The sequence below is a fragment of the Panthera leo genome, chromosome A3 (genome assembly GCF_018350215.1).
Source record: "Panthera leo isolate Ple1 chromosome A3, P.leo_Ple1_pat1.1, whole genome shotgun sequence".
NCBI classification, from domain to species: Eukaryota; Metazoa; Chordata; class Mammalia; order Carnivora; family Felidae; genus Panthera; species Panthera leo.
This window is the reverse complement of record NC_056681.1, coordinates 104,311,206-104,326,468: the sequence shown is the minus strand read 5'-3', so window position 1 is coordinate 104,326,468 and position 15,263 is coordinate 104,311,206. Positions and strand designations below refer to the sequence as shown.

The 15,263-nt window shown below is 43.1% G+C and overlaps 1 protein-coding gene across 1 annotated transcript in view; it reads right to left on the bottom strand.

Moving 5' to 3' along the window:
- Positions 1–15,263, bottom strand: part of ZNF2 (zinc finger protein 2) — a 36,555-nt gene that overhangs the window by 3,649 nt on the left and 17,643 nt on the right. The window contains exons 6-11 of the mRNA XM_042930334.1: positions 10,514–10,639; positions 7,847–7,951; positions 5,972–6,056; positions 4,824–4,950; positions 2,492–2,605; positions 46–1,307 (exon numbers count right to left, since the gene is read on the bottom strand). Of these exons, the coding sequence (XP_042786268.1) occupies positions 247–1,307; positions 2,492–2,605; positions 4,824–4,950; positions 5,972–6,056; positions 7,847–7,951; positions 10,514–10,639 (1,618 nt within the window). The 3' untranslated portion in view covers positions 46–246. The remainder of the gene's footprint in view (positions 1–45; positions 1,308–2,491; positions 2,606–4,823; positions 4,951–5,971; positions 6,057–7,846; positions 7,952–10,513; positions 10,640–15,263) is intronic.

The window sequence follows — 15,263 nt, the reverse complement described above, 5'->3', positions numbered from 1 at the left end:
TACAAACATACAATGCTTATCTCTGGGTCCCCTTCAAACACTTACAAAACATATTGATTGGAGAGCTTCTGACCAATTTGGGGATCCTCGGGGTATTATATTAAGTATGAGGCATCCCAGTGGAAGTCTATGGCACGGTCCATTAAGACTATTTATTGAGCCTCTAGTACCAAATGGAGACATGAGAATATGCAGTAGTTAGAAGGTGCTCAAACACAAATCTTCATTATCTTGCATAAAAGCATCTTAAGTCTCTGTGGGGGCCCCCTGCCGGGCTGGAGCACCTCTGTGACATTCTGACGGCTGCCTGGCATAACGTCGCTGATGTTGGATGATAGATGACTTACAACTGAACACCTTCCCGCACACGCTGCACTCGTAGGGCTTTTCTCCAGTGTGCACTCTCTGATGCTGAGTAAGTCGTCTTTTCTGAAGGAAGGCTTTCCCACATTCAGTGCACTCATAGGGCTTGTCTCCGCTATGAATTTTCTGATGCTGATTAAGGGACGAGCGGTCAAAGAAAACTTTCCCACACTCATTACATTCAAAAGGGGTCTCTCCAGTGTGTGCTCTCCGGTGGCGAATGAGGGAGGAGCGGTCAAACAGGGCTTTGCCACAGCCCTTGCATTCATAAGGCCGCTCTCCAGTGTGAGTGAGCTTGTGGCGAGCGAGGATGCTCTTCTGGCTAAAGGATTTCCCACATTCTGTGCACTCATAAGGACTTTCTCCAGTATGAATTCTCCGATGGCGAGTAAAAGATGAGCGGACAAAGAAAGCCTTGCCACATTCGTTACATTTAAAGGGCTTCTCTCCGGTATGAGTTCGCTGGTGTTCAGTAAGGGTTAATCGGTCATAGAAAGTTTTCCCACATTCGTTGCATTCAAAGGGGCTCTTCCCAGTGTGAGACATCAGATGTTTCTTAAGACTACTTCTATAGCTGAAGGCTTTCCCGCATTCTTTACAGTTGTAGGGCTTCTCTCCGGTGTGAGTCCTTTGATGGCGAGTGAGGGATAAGTGGTTATATAAGGTCTTCCCACATATGCTGCATTCAAGGTTTCTCCCCTTACTGTTGGTTTTCTTGGCAGGAGTGGATCTTTGCCTGGAGTCCTTCTCCTTGGGGGAGGATTTCTTCAAAATCTCCCCCGATAGATGTTCTTTCTTTGTGCCCCTGAGGTTTTCTGAGCCAAGTGCAGGACCCAGAGGACCATCTTTTCTGAGTTTTTCCATTAGTGTCTTTTGCAACTTTCCTTTTTTAGAAATATCCTGGCTTTTAGTTGAGTCCCAGCTCTCAAGTCTAGCATTCTGGTCTGAAACAAATAGAAAATATAGATATGACTGGGTCTTAGTGCTAGTGAAAAAGAGAACATTATCTTTGTTCAGAAAAGAATGAATATAAAATACTTCCTGGTTTATTGTAACTCCTCAAAAGCAAAGCATCAGAGAGAGGCTGCAAAATGGCAGAGGAAAACAGAGGAACAGAGATGGAAGTGGAAGGTGGTCATTTTGCCCACTAAACAAGTTTCTGTTATTCGTTCATTATATATTTTCTAGGTGCCTACAAAGTGGGAGGCACAATAGAAGTCACTGGGACTCTAATGAACAAGACAGACATGGTCCCTGCCCTCATGATGCTTATATTCAACACGACAGGAGACAAAGAAAAAAACAAATAAAACACCACAGAGTGCAGAAAAATAGGCTATGCACAAAGAAGCATGGAAATGACTAGGCAGTTTATTACAGGTCAATGAGTTTAAACAGCAGAGAGTAAGTGGAGAGGCCGGCCTGGACCTGAGAAAGTGAACTGTCAATGACTACTGAACGGTTTTTAAAGGAAGAGGAAGGAGATATGGTAAAGGATAAGTAGGAAAGATAAAAAAAGTGTTATCAGAGTTCATTATAAATAGGTCTCAACCTTCCCCCAACCCCCTTGCTACCTGTTCATTCATCTGATAAATACCTGAGTGCGTACGATGTACCAGGTACTATTCAAAATGTTGGGGATACAGTAGTGAACGATACAAAACCTCTGATGGAGTTTACATTTTAATTAGTGGGCAGGTATGGACAGACAGTGAACAAAATAAAGAAGTAAAAAAATACAGTACGTTAGGAAGACAGACTGGGAAGAGAGCTAGATAGTGAAGGTGATGGAGAGATTGCAATTAAAGATAGGGTCATCCTCCCCCGTTCATGCTCTGCCTCTCTCTGTCTCAAAAATAAATAAACATTAAAAAAAAAAAGACTGATGATGTTGAACATCTTAAAAAAAAAAAAAAAAAAGATAGGGTCATCAGGGCAGGCCTGACTGAGAAGGCAGCACATTTGAGCAAAAACTTGAAAAGGGTGACAGGAAAGCCACATGACTATCTGGGGGAATGAGTGTTCCAGACAAAAGCAGTGAACATCTCCACAGGCCTAAGAGGTCCTGAGGAATGGTCTCTGCAAGTGAACTGTCTATCGAAATCCTATCTGCCTAGTTTACACATACCTAAATAAGTACTTCCTGGGGCTTCTCTTTCTTCATCTTCCTGAAAATCAAGTGTCCATGGCTCTTCACCTCTTTTCAACTGGAAAATCACATCAGGTTTAGGAACTAGAAGTCCTGCTCACAAAGGACAAAATGAGAAATGGCTGTTTGGGATGGAAATTCACAACCATCCCAGGGTTTAATAAAATCCCCTTATTCTCTAGATAGGAAAATGGCAGTATCCAAAAATCATATGCTAATTTCTAAAATAAGATGCTAATTCTTCTTCTCTAAAGGGAAGTCGGTACTGACTTTCTAGAGAATCTGAATTAGATCTATTGAAGTAGTTCACTAATTTTTCTCTGATGTAGGAGGCACCTCCCCAAGATGGAACTAGTATTCAGAGTTGAGGGAAAATTCTTAGCTTAGAGAAGTGGAATATGGAGAAGGTTCTGCACCTCAAGGAACTAAGGTGAAGAAGCTACCCCATCTTCTTTTGTAGTTTCTTAAAGAATAGATTTGTATCCTTTAATTATACTTCCGTGCAATTATACTGAATTTGAAGCAACTAACAAATCAAACTGGAATAGTTTAAGAAATATGACTCAACTTATGTGCAGTTAATACTAAACACTTAAAACTAAAAATATCAGTGAACAATTTTTTAGAAATCCTTAAAAAATGAATTATAATGTCTTTGGTTTTTGATGATTTAAAGTAATGACATTTATAAATGTTATATAATATAAATTTATATGGTGACATACATAAATTTTCTATATTTATGTTTTAAAATGCAATACTAAATGTTTAAGACATACAAAAAGCATAAAGACCAAAACAAAAAGCTACGAACCCACCATCTAACTTGATATTAACACTAAAATTGAAGCCCCTCCTTCATCCCCTCTCCCTTCCCCTACTGAGGTACCCACCATACTAAATATGATGTAAATCACTCTATGCATTTAAAAAATGTTTCCTCGAGGCGCCTGGGTGGCTCAGTCGGTTAAGCGTCCGACTTCAGCTCAGGTCATGATCTCACACTCCGTGAGTTTGAGCCCCACTTTGGGCTCTGCACTGACAGCTTGGAGCCTGGAGCCTACTTCAGATTCTGTTTCTCACTCTTTCTCTGCCCCTTCCCTGCTCATGCTCTGTCTTTTTCTGTCTCTCAAAAATGAATAAACATTAAAACAATTTTTTTTTTAATATGTTATGTTCAGGGCACCTGGGTGGCTCAGTTGGTTAAGCGCCTGACTCTTGATTTCGGCTTAGGTCATGATTTTACCATTCATGGGATCGAGCCCATGAGGGGCTATATGCTGACAGCACATAGCCTGCTTGGGATTCTCTCTCTCTCCCTCTCTCTCTGCCCCTCCCCTGCTCATGCTCTCTCTCTCAAAATAAATAAACGTTAAAAAAATATGTAATGTTCATTGTAGACCATTAAGAAATATAAAAAAGAGAAAAAGTCACTTGTAAGTCTACTAGTCAAAGACAATTAGGGGTAAAATTTTGGTGTAGATTCTTCCACTTTTTCTATGCATATAGATATATGTTGTGAATATACTCAAGTTCCAATCATTTTGTAGCCTGCTTTTATCACTTAACAACATATCATTAATATCTTTCTAACTCTATCTTTCTCTATAAATCTAACTAATATCATTCATGGTCAAGGCCCATCCTATACTATAGCCCATTATGGATGTACAATGGTTTATTTACCTAAATTCCTACTACCAAGTACCTGTGCTGTTTCCATTGTTTCACAATTTTAGCCAAAACAGGGATAAACATTTATCTGATTTTTCCCCCTTAGGACAATCCCCAGAAAAAGGGGTACCCATTTTCCATTTTATATGACACAATTTTTTGCTTAAAGCTAGAGTCTCAGACCAAACTTCACTTATCCTTCAGACTCTATCCAGATCAAAAGGACCATTTACTGATAGTACTGACAGCCATGAGTTAAATACAAGCAAACAACGAAAGGTAAATAAATTCACAAACCACTTGTACCTTTGCTAGGGATCTACCTAAAGATGTACAATTCTGCCCCAGTAAGTAAAGAAGGGCCAGGGACACCTGGGTGGCTCAGTCAGTTAAGCGTCCGGCTCTTGATTTTGGTTCAGGTCATGATCTCACAGTAGTGAGATTGAGCCCCATGTTGGGTTCCACACTGAGCATAGAACCTGCTTGGGATTCTCTCTCTCTCCTTCTCTCTCTCTCTCTCCCTCTCCCTCTCCTCTCTGTCAAAAATAAATAAATAAACTTTAAAAAAAGGGGGGACATATTCTCTACACACACACCCAATGGCAGATTCTGAGTCTTTGAAGAAAGTCATACTTACCCAAAGAAACAAAACCCTGATAATTCTCCAGCATCACCTCCCTGTAAAGAGCCCTCTGAGTAGGGACCAGCTGCTTCCACTCATCCTTTGAGAACTTCACAGCCACATCCTTAAACTTGAGTGACTTCTGAAAAGACAAACGTGTTCTTACTCACCTACGTGTCTTCTTTTATGTCTCACTGAGGAAGAGTAAAGACTACAGCACTAGAAGACATACGGAATAAAAAAGAAATTGTTCTGATGATGTAAGGGCACTGGATATTTTAAGTAAGAGGTACAGGTCTGTGACCTGAGGCATGAAACTCTTGGTGATGGCCTCATGTCATCATATCCGTGACAGAGCCTCCAAACTTCAGGGACACTGTTACTGGCCTCAATTTTTTAAACTATCAATTAAAGAATTAGATTAGATGATCTTTAAATTCCCTTTCAGCTCTAACACTCATGGATCCATGAGATCTCAGTTTGAACAACAGGTTCTCAAGTCAAGGGAAGATCTATGATGAGTGTACAAAGAACAGAGGATACTTGTAAGAGCTAAAACTGAAGAAAAAGGATAAAAAATATGGTGTCCCTTTGAAAGGAAGATAATATTCCAGACTAGAGGATTCAGAAGTTTTATATTCTCATGAAAGTTCTCTAAGCACTCCCTGAGCCATTGCTAAGGGCAGAACTGCCTCAATTCTCTGCTTCCCCACCATTACAAAACACAGGACGGGGCTGGTCATCAAGGCCTTATGAAGGGCCATCTAGAAGGAAGATCCCGGGGCACCTGGGTGGCTCAGTTGGTTGAGCGTCCAACTTCAGCTCAGGTCATGATCTCATGGTCTGTGAGTTCGAGCCCCGCATAGGGCTCTGTGCTGACAGCTCAGAGCCTGGAGCCTGCTTCCGATTCTGTGTCTCTCTCTCTGCCCCTCCGCTGCTCATGCTCTGCCTCTCGCAATCTCAAAAATGAATAAATGTTAAAAAAAAAAAAAAAAAAAAAAACTTTAGAAGGACGATCCCTACAGCTGTCTTGTATGGTGAGAAGGGAGAGAATCTGAAGCCAGAAAGGGTACTAGTCTTTTCTACAGAGCACCACTTCTACCAAAATGGGACCAATCTCAAGGCTGGCAAGGAAGCTCCGGACTGAAGAAAATCCAACTCACCTGCCATCTGGCTGTTAGAGGTACAGCTGCCATTCTCTCCTCTACTATGTCCTCTTGGAAAAGGCCCAGGTCAGAGTTGGCAGAGCTAGAGAAGGAAACATGAAAAGAGACCACTCCCATTTCATAGTTATCTGACCCAGACTAAAAACCCCTACATATCCATTAGGTGTGAAACAGTCCTTATGCTCAATACCCCACTAAGAGCAAAGCAAGCCTGGAAGTAAATTCACCCTTTCCCAGGAGATGGAAATTATGGATAGTGCCACAACTCTGCTCCTGAGTTAGCAGCTTCCTGGGAACAGAGCTCTGTTCCCATATCAGAAAACTATTAAAAATCAAATAGTTTACAATGAAGTCAACTTTTACTCCGTTTTATAAATCTATAATAAGCATTGTGCTCTGTAGTATTTTGACATAAATAAGCAACTTAATAAATAACTCAATCTGACTTTTAAATTCAAGATGACCAGAGGGATGCTTATACTACCATTTTTTTTTAAAGGCTAATGTGGAGCCTATATGGTTAAGAATAAAAAAGCAAAAGCAAATTCGTGTATTAGTGCTATTAGTCAAGTTTTGTTTAGTTCTAAGGGCCAGAAATATGTTCAAGCAAGCTACGGTGTTATTTTTAGGATACAATGGACATTATAAGGATACTGTAATTAAACAGCATCTAGGCCTCATGACATCTGTCCCCTACTGGGATGAAGAGCACTGGCCTCCTGTCCTAATTCTTTCCTGATTGCCAAAGGTCCCAAGTAGAGGTTCAAGAAGTGACTGGGTCCTATCCAATCAAGAAATGGAGTTAGGAGCACCTGGGTGGCTCAGTTGGTTAAGCATTCAACCCTCGATTTCAGCTCAGGTCATGATCTCACAGTTCCTGAGATTGAGTCCTGAGTCGGGCTCAGCACTGACAGTGCAGAGCCTGCTTGGGATTCTCTCTCTCTCCCTCTTTCTCTGCCCCTCCCCCACTCACACGCACATGCTTGTGCTCTTTCTCTCTCCCAAAAAGAAACAAACTTAAAAAAAAAATTAAACAACAGCAACAACAACAACACAAGAAATGGAGTCAAACACCAAATGCTAGAAATTCCAGCCAGTTTCTTCAGGGTCATCTTTTTTTTGTTAGAGTCCATTTTTTAAGTGTATTATTTAGTAATCTCTATACCCAACGTGGGGCTTGAACGCATGACCCTGAGATCAAGAGTCGCATGCTCCTCTGAGCCAGCCAGAGGCCCCTGTTACAGTCATTTTTAAAGTTTCCATAGAACTAGGAGGCTATATGCAAAATGATACCCAGCTATTCAATTCAGTCCAGAACTGAATACAATTGCTTCTCCAGCAAAAGGGGCAGCAGGACCAACCGGGATGGACTGACTGACCGCTGCCCCTACAGCACAGGCTGGCATCACAGAAGCCCATGGGAAATAAAGGATTAGCTAGAGAGCTAGGGTGTCCAGAGTGCCATGGTCACCTGCAGAGACAGACCCCACGCGAAGTTTGGTTTCAATATTGAGAATGATGATGCCACACGCACAAACACAGACCAGGTATATAAAAAGGTTTATTACTTATGTCATGGAGGTCTCTGGAGAGAGCAGAGCCGGTCTCTCAATAGGTCCAAAATGGCTCTAGAGGGGAGGAGGAAAGGAGGAAAGGAGACCAGCCTGGTCTTTATTGTGGTTAGGGGGCAGGGCCAGAGTGAGCGTGCCCACATGCCCACAGGAAGGGGCTTGTGTGATTGGAATCCCCCGCCAATGCCCAAGGAGAGAGCATTCAGACTTCCTTATCAGCTTGTCCAGGTGTGAGACACAAGGGCAAGAAGGAGGGGTGAGTCTTAAAAGCCCAGCAGTCAAGTATCAAGGCAGACCGTACAGTGTAACTATATGTCCGAAACAGGAGGAAGAATCTCCGTCCTCTTCTCTCCAGGCCTTCTGATCTTTGGGCCTGATATGGAGACAATCTGTGACATAACAGCAACTGGAAGACAGGAAAGGTAATACTATTCTCAAGAAAAAGATTCATTTACCTAACAGAAGCTTTATTCAGAGGATCTGAAAAATCCTTCCAGGAGTACAGCTGGGAACAACGATCTCCCCAAACTTCCCTGTCCACAGGGAATGCCAGAATAACATTCTCTCAGGGTTTTATTACAAAGACTGTTAAAAATGTAGTCGGTATCCAGTAGGGAGGGCAAAAGACTAGAAAAAGAAAGAGGGTAAAGGGACCCAATAGTACTCATCCAAGGCTGACTCTATGTAATATAATCCATACAAACCAGTAGGATAAGTCACATTTGGCACTATCTTCTGGACTCCAATTATGATGGTGATCCACTACCAATCAGATTTTTTTTTTTTTTTTTCATGAATAGACTTGTGTATCCTGCTGGATACTGAAGGATAATGATGGTGCCATACATCTTTATCTCTTGCTCTTGAGATCAAGATAGAGCAACGTATCTTGATAGAGAACCTGGATATACCATCTTGGACATTTAGAATGGCCAACAGCAAGATTACATTGATAATTTCTGTGTACGCAGGCCATCTGACATGTGCCTGGAGGTGACCACAAATGAGAATGGTGCTGGAACCAAGCCACCAAGGGCTACATGGGTCTTGCACCTCTTCATCCCCCAAGAGAATGTACTGAGTTCTCAGAGGAATGTTCTCGGAACATTCTCCTCTGTACAGACAAGGTTCAATAAGGTCTTTAACTCCCAGCCCTCCTGAGTTTATTGCTCTAACACCCACAATTAAGTGGCCATGGTCTCTGTGTCTCCTACTTAGAATTCTCAAGACCTTTGTGGTTGTTAGCCATTGAGAGGCTAATGACCTTAGATCACGTTTCCACCTCTTGCCCACTCAGCCATTGCCAAGGAGCACAATGAAGAGCAGTCTGAGACATGAACTATGGCCAGGACAGGCCTACCACTCTTTATAGAGTGGTTTTCTTAGTAGTCGTATTTCAAGGTGAGTGGCAGGCAACAAGAAGCATCTACTGTTCTGTCTCTGGAGCTCTGCCAACACTTCACACTTTTCAAGGCAATATCTTTATTCACATCCACACATTACTAAAAACGGTCTCTATTTCCTGGCCAAAGCTGACTGGCATCTGAACCAATTAGTCCTTCCCCTGGCATTTTGGAAGTGGAACCAAGAAAAAGAGGTCAGCCTCTCATGAGGCTCCCCTTGAGGGCATGAAAACCTGGGAGCCCTTGACAGTCACATTTTGTCATGCCATCTGAGAGCAGAAAAAGCCAGTCAGCAGTGACAGGGAAATATAAAACATAAGTCCAAACAGAAGTAAAGGCAAGGGGTTAAGAGAGGGTCCTGATTTTTTTTGTTCTGTCCCCAGTTCCAGTTTACAAGCACACCGCAGTCTTTTTCCTTGGGTTCCATGACCTAACCAAGCATCCTCAAAATGAATCCCCCTTCTACTAGTTTGAGCGGGGTTTCTGCAGTTTGCAACCCAAAGAGACCTAAGACAGGGAGCAAAACCAATCTTCTACCTTCTTACCTGAGGTTTCATTGTTCACGTTCTGCTACCAGACCTCTCCTCTTAAGAGCTCTTTTGAGTCCTGGGGGTACATAGAGGACACAGCACCCAGTGTGGCTCACAGAACCAAAAGGGTGGCATTAATCTTAAGATGCCTGCCAGTATCATTAAAATAAGCTGTGGATGTTTCCAGCCAAACCTATAAACTCTTTTCCAATCCATAACCAAATTGATCCACATCACAAAACAAAGACTCAGGGTCATTACCTTCTTTGAACGCTCAGATTTCTGATTCAATCACCTAGTGTATACTATCTTATACTACAGTTATTTGTATCTTTATCTTTCCAAGTAGGTAAATCTTGGGAGTCAAATCTTGCTTTCCTCACACTAAGAAAGCTACTTCCACATACTTAGTACTCCAGAAATCTTTGCAGACTAATTGAAATACCAAGTTTTGCAAGAAAGTCTAGTTGGTGTTGGAAAGCGGCTCTCAAAGAGGGAGCGCCACTGGACAGCTCCAAGAAGCCGGGTGCAAGGGGTTGAAACCCTGGCCCAGGGAACCGAGAGAAATGAGTAATTGAGGGGCTTTCCGGGAAGGATGGACCAGCAGGATTCAGCGCAGTCAGTTCAATCCTGGTGTACTGAGCCCCCAGCACTTCCCAAGCAGGGGAAGGACCGCCTCGGGAGGAAATGCGCCATTCTACCCGGCGGATACACACTGCGGAGAGCGGCCCTGCGCACCCAGCGCACGTCATCTCACACTGCGGGGCCAGGCTACCGACGTCTCACTTCACCTCGCACCCATGTCGTCACCCTGAGTCGCGCCGGGCCTGCAGCTGGTGCCTCCTCCCCTTCCCCGCTGCAGGTCGGATCAAGGTCAGCCTGGGAGCAGCGGCCAAGGATAGTTCCAAACACCCCATTTCGGTTCCACCCTCACGTCACCGCGCCTCGCAGCCCCACTTCCTTCCCTGCCCGTTCTTCAACACCTTCCTCTCGCCGCAGCCACGGCTCCCACCACACCCAACCCCTGGTCCTCACCTTGGGCGCCAACCGGCTCCCGGCGGCCCCACGAGGAGCAAGGACCACAGAGCGCCTGCGCAAAGTGCCCTCGGAAAACTACGATTCCCAGAAGGCCTCGGGGTGGGTTTTCGGAGGCCCCGCCTCCTGAGGGACAACAGGGGTAGTCGCGCGCGTCATTCAGAAGGTGGAAAGGTGACACTTGTAGTAAAAATGAAGGGAAGAAATGTAGTAAATGTAGTAAAAAAGAAAGAAAATGTAGTAAAAAAAAAAAAACTGAAGAACCAAGGCTGTCTCCTAGCCCTCCCTGTTCGCTTGCCCCAGGCGGACCCCTACCAAGGATGCCTCTGTTTCTTAGGCAGTTTTCTATCCAGGAGGATATTTGCAACCTCTACTCTCTTCAGGCACCTGCTGCTTCATCTCCCTCGCTTTCCGAGTGGGGGTGGAGCGGAGAAAGCTTGAGAGAGAATTCCCATACTTGCCTGTAATCAGAAATACAAATTTGCCTTTCTTCACGTTCATTCTACTGCCCTCTCCAATTAGAGATACATCTGGGCTTTGTAATTATGTTAGTTAATAAAGTCCCTTGAGGCTTAAGCAAGTTGAGGAAGCATTTTCTATCTGCTGTGCCCGAAGGCATCCTGATACATGTTCACATCTTTTTTTTTTTTTACATTTTTTTTTTTTTACATCTCTTACATTTTAAAAGAAATATTCTCTTCGTTTCACATCCCCCTCCAGCTACCAATCTTAACCTCTCCTTTTTATCAAAGCGAAACTACTCAGCATTGAAGATACTTGCTATGTTTACCTTCCTCTCCACCCATTCCTTAACCAAATTCATTCCAATATGGCTTTGGCGCCACCATCCAAGTTATCGACAAATCAGGGGGTGGGGGTGGGTAATGCTTTGGTTTTCTTTTTTTTAATGTTTATTTATTTTTGAGAGAGACAGAGACAGAATGCGAGTGGGTTAGGGACAGAGAGAGAGGGAGACACAGAATCTGAAGCAGGCTCCAGGCCCTGAGCTGTTATGTTAGCACCGAGCCCGAGGCGGGGCTCAAACTCACGAGCTGTGAGATCATGACCTGAGCTGAACTCGGATGCTCAACCGACTGAGCCACCCAGGCGCCCCTAATGCTTTGGTTTTCTTGACCACTTGACAACATTGAACACTTTTTGACTATTCCCTTTCTTGAAAGTCTTTCCTGTTAACCTGCTCTCACCTAGTGTTTCTCTTACCTACCTAGTCTCTTCCATTTACTCTTCTTTTATGGACTCTTCCTCTTTTCATGCCCATTAAATCTGTGTTCTTCAAGGACCTATCCTAGATCCTAGTCTCTTCCAACACTCTATCTTCATAAGCTATTTCCCACCACCTATATGGTTTCAGGTATCATCCATATATATGAAATCACTCTTTTCAGGTTCAGTCTGCCTGCAGAACATTCCTACATATGTCTGGATATTTCACAAACATCTCAAGCTCATTATATTCAAATGGGCTCACTCTCTACCCTTATACCAAACACCCTGGGTACACTACCTCATATTCTCTTGGCCCAAATTTTACCCCAGCCATGCTGCAGCAACCACATTTGCACAAACATAATCAGATAACCCCTTGCCTCAGTCGTACCCCACACTTTTCACTTTCCTCCCTGGAGTTACTCTCTGACTCTGCCACAGGGGATGACTACAGCAAGCCTTGATGTTCATGCAGCAACACTTAACCAATGGGGGACGGGAGCCAGTAGATAAATGCTCCCCACTTCAAGGGCAGATAATCCTGAGGCTCATTCAACATGACTCCCCAGGTCCCAGCAGGACTGAACCTCAGTTGCCACGGCAGTGACCAACTTAATTACACACTGTTTATTGGCTTTTTCTCCTTCCCTTATTTAACAGATAATGTCATTAGTGTAATGACTAACATCAGTATTTTAATTATTTAAATCTTGCTCTATCAGATTATGGTATGATGCAAAAATAATGAATTATCCCAGTGGCAGGACAATAAAAGCAAATTGCTAGTTTGTTAAGTGAAGTTAAATTTACACCGCTATTAGTGGATCAATTTAATGGGTATAGAAAAGAATGTGTTAACTAGATCAATGGCTACATATCCGTCAAGAGGCAACTGACAGCCATCTTCCAATATAGAAACAAGGCGAAGCACAAAACGAGCTATAGTTGACTCTTCTTCATTAGCTTTTCTTTTTTTTTTTTTTTAATTTTTTTTTAAAATTTTTTTAACGTTTATTTATTTTTGAGACAGAGAGAGACAGAGCATGAACGGGGGAGGGTCAGAGAGAGGGAGACACAGAATCTGAAATGGGCTCCAGGCTCTGAGCTGTCAGCACAGAGCCTGACGCGGGGCTCGAACTCACGGACCGTGAGATCATGACCTGAGCCGAAGTCAGCCGCTCAACCAACTGAGCCACCCAGGCGCCCCTTCATTAGCTTTTCTATTGAGCTATCAGAGATAGTTAACTTCTCGGATCTAGCTTTTTCACCAGACAAGTCAAGGAATCAGAAGGGAAATGGTGGGACAAATCACTCCCAGGTCCTCCAACTTTATTGTCATGCCTTTAATTTTCCTCACTGTTTTATATTGACAGTTTTGGAGTGGTGGGGGAGCTCCAGTAGTTTCCACTGGGCACATCCATTGCCAGCACCCATTCATGTTTTGCCCATTCTAATAGAATATTTTCCTCCCTCTAGAATCATAATAAATGGATTCTAATATCCTGCTCAGAAAGAGGTGATGATCACACGAAGGACCGTTTATCTTTCACAACTGGCAACCTTAGATATTTCCTCTTGCATATATCCTGATTGGGTTGTTAGAGGTTCATAAGTAACATCTCTTCCCTACCTGAGATAACAAAAGATCCAACTCAGAACAAAGGAGTCAGGCACACAAAGATCCAAGCAGCTGTTTTGAGATCTATTAAAAGAAAAAAAAATGTGCCTGAGGGATGGTAACAACAGGCTTCCCAGGCTTGGACCTCACCCAGACGCTTGACCTACTGGAAGCAAAAGACTTCTTTCTGCAGGTGCAGAGTGCTTACCACAGGACCAGAAACAAGCACCCCTCAAACATCTCCAATGATCAAAATAACTCCTGGAGTGCGTGGGTGGCTCAGTCGGTTAAGCATCCGACTTTGGCTCAGGTCATGATCTCACGGCTGGTGGGTTGAAGCTCTGCGTCAGGCTCTGTGCTGACAGCTCACATCCAGGAGCCTGCTTCAGATTCTGTGTCTCCCCCTCTCTGTCCCTCCCCCACTCATGCTCAGTCTCTCTCTGTCTCAAAAATAAAGAAACATAACAAAAAAAAAATTCAGAGGTGCCTGGATGGCTCAGTCGGTTGGGCATCTGACTTTGGCTCAGGTCACGATCTCACAGTTCATGGGTTTGAGCCCTGTGTTGGGCTCTGTGCTGACAGCTCAGAGCCTGGAACCTGTTTCAGGTTGTCTCTCTCTCTGCCCCTCCCCCGCTCAAGCTGTGTGTCTCTCTCTCTCAAAAACAAACATTAAAAAAAGTTTAAAAATAAAAAAACCTCAAAATAGTCCCTTTATCTGTTACCTATAAAAGCCCCTGATGGCTATCCGAAACTGTGCTGTACTATATAGTAGCTGCTAGCCACAGGTAGCTATTGAGCACTTGAAATGTGACTAGTCTGAACTTGAGATGTGTTGTAAATACAAAGAAGTTGAAGATTATTTAAATTTTTTTTCTTTTTTTAATGTTTGAGAGAGAGAGAGAGAGAGAGAGACAGCATGAGCGGGAGGAGGGCAGAGAGAGGGAGACACAGAATCAGAAGCAGGCTCCAGGCTCTGAGCTGCCAGCACAGAGCCTGAGGTGGGGCTCCGACCCGTGGAACCACGAGGTCATGACCGGAGCCGAAGTCGAGTGCCCAACCAACGGAGCCGCCCAGTCACCTCGAAAATTTAGTTTTTTTCAAAAAGGTTGTAACACATGTCAATAATTTTTGCATTGATTACATGTGGAAATGACATTGAATGAAACATTTATTCAACTATTTTTAAATTAAAACTTAATTATAAAAATTAATACCACCAGTTTCATTTTTAATTTTAAAACTATGGTATTTTTAATTTTAAAAATTTGACCAATTTCTGGTTCCAAGATTTGCTACTACTAATGATCATTTGGTGAAGCTAAAACCTCAAAATTTAAGGCCTCCAGTACTGTATGCCCCATTGGGAGATACCAGTTCAAAGGTAAAGTGGCCCTTCCCTCAGAATTTTTAGTAGGTGGAATAGTACTTCACATTTAAAAAAAAAAACAAAAACCCTCCAGATCACTAAATTTAAAAAAAGAACAAAGATGGGGTGCCTGGGTGGCTCAGTCAGTTAAACATCTGACTCTTAATTTCCGCTCAGGTCATGATCTCATGGTTTCCTGAGTTCAAGCCCCCTATTGGGCTCTGTGCTGATGGTAGGGAGCCTGCTTGGGATTCTCTCTCCCTCTCTCTCTGCCCTTCCCCTGCTCATGCTGTCTCTATTGCTAAATAAATAAACTTAAAAAAAAAAACTTAAAAAAACCAAAAAGGTAACAAAGGGAAAGTATCAAATTTATATCCCCTTTCTGTTTCACTAATCACTGTACTCCCAGGTCCATTAGTATTCTGAATTTGTTCTAGTTTTATCTTGCTGACAATAGCAGAATATCTTAGGAAAATACTTGATTCTCAATTTACTTATTTACGTCTTCCTTTTTTTTTTTTTCTTTGTAGATAGAAAGA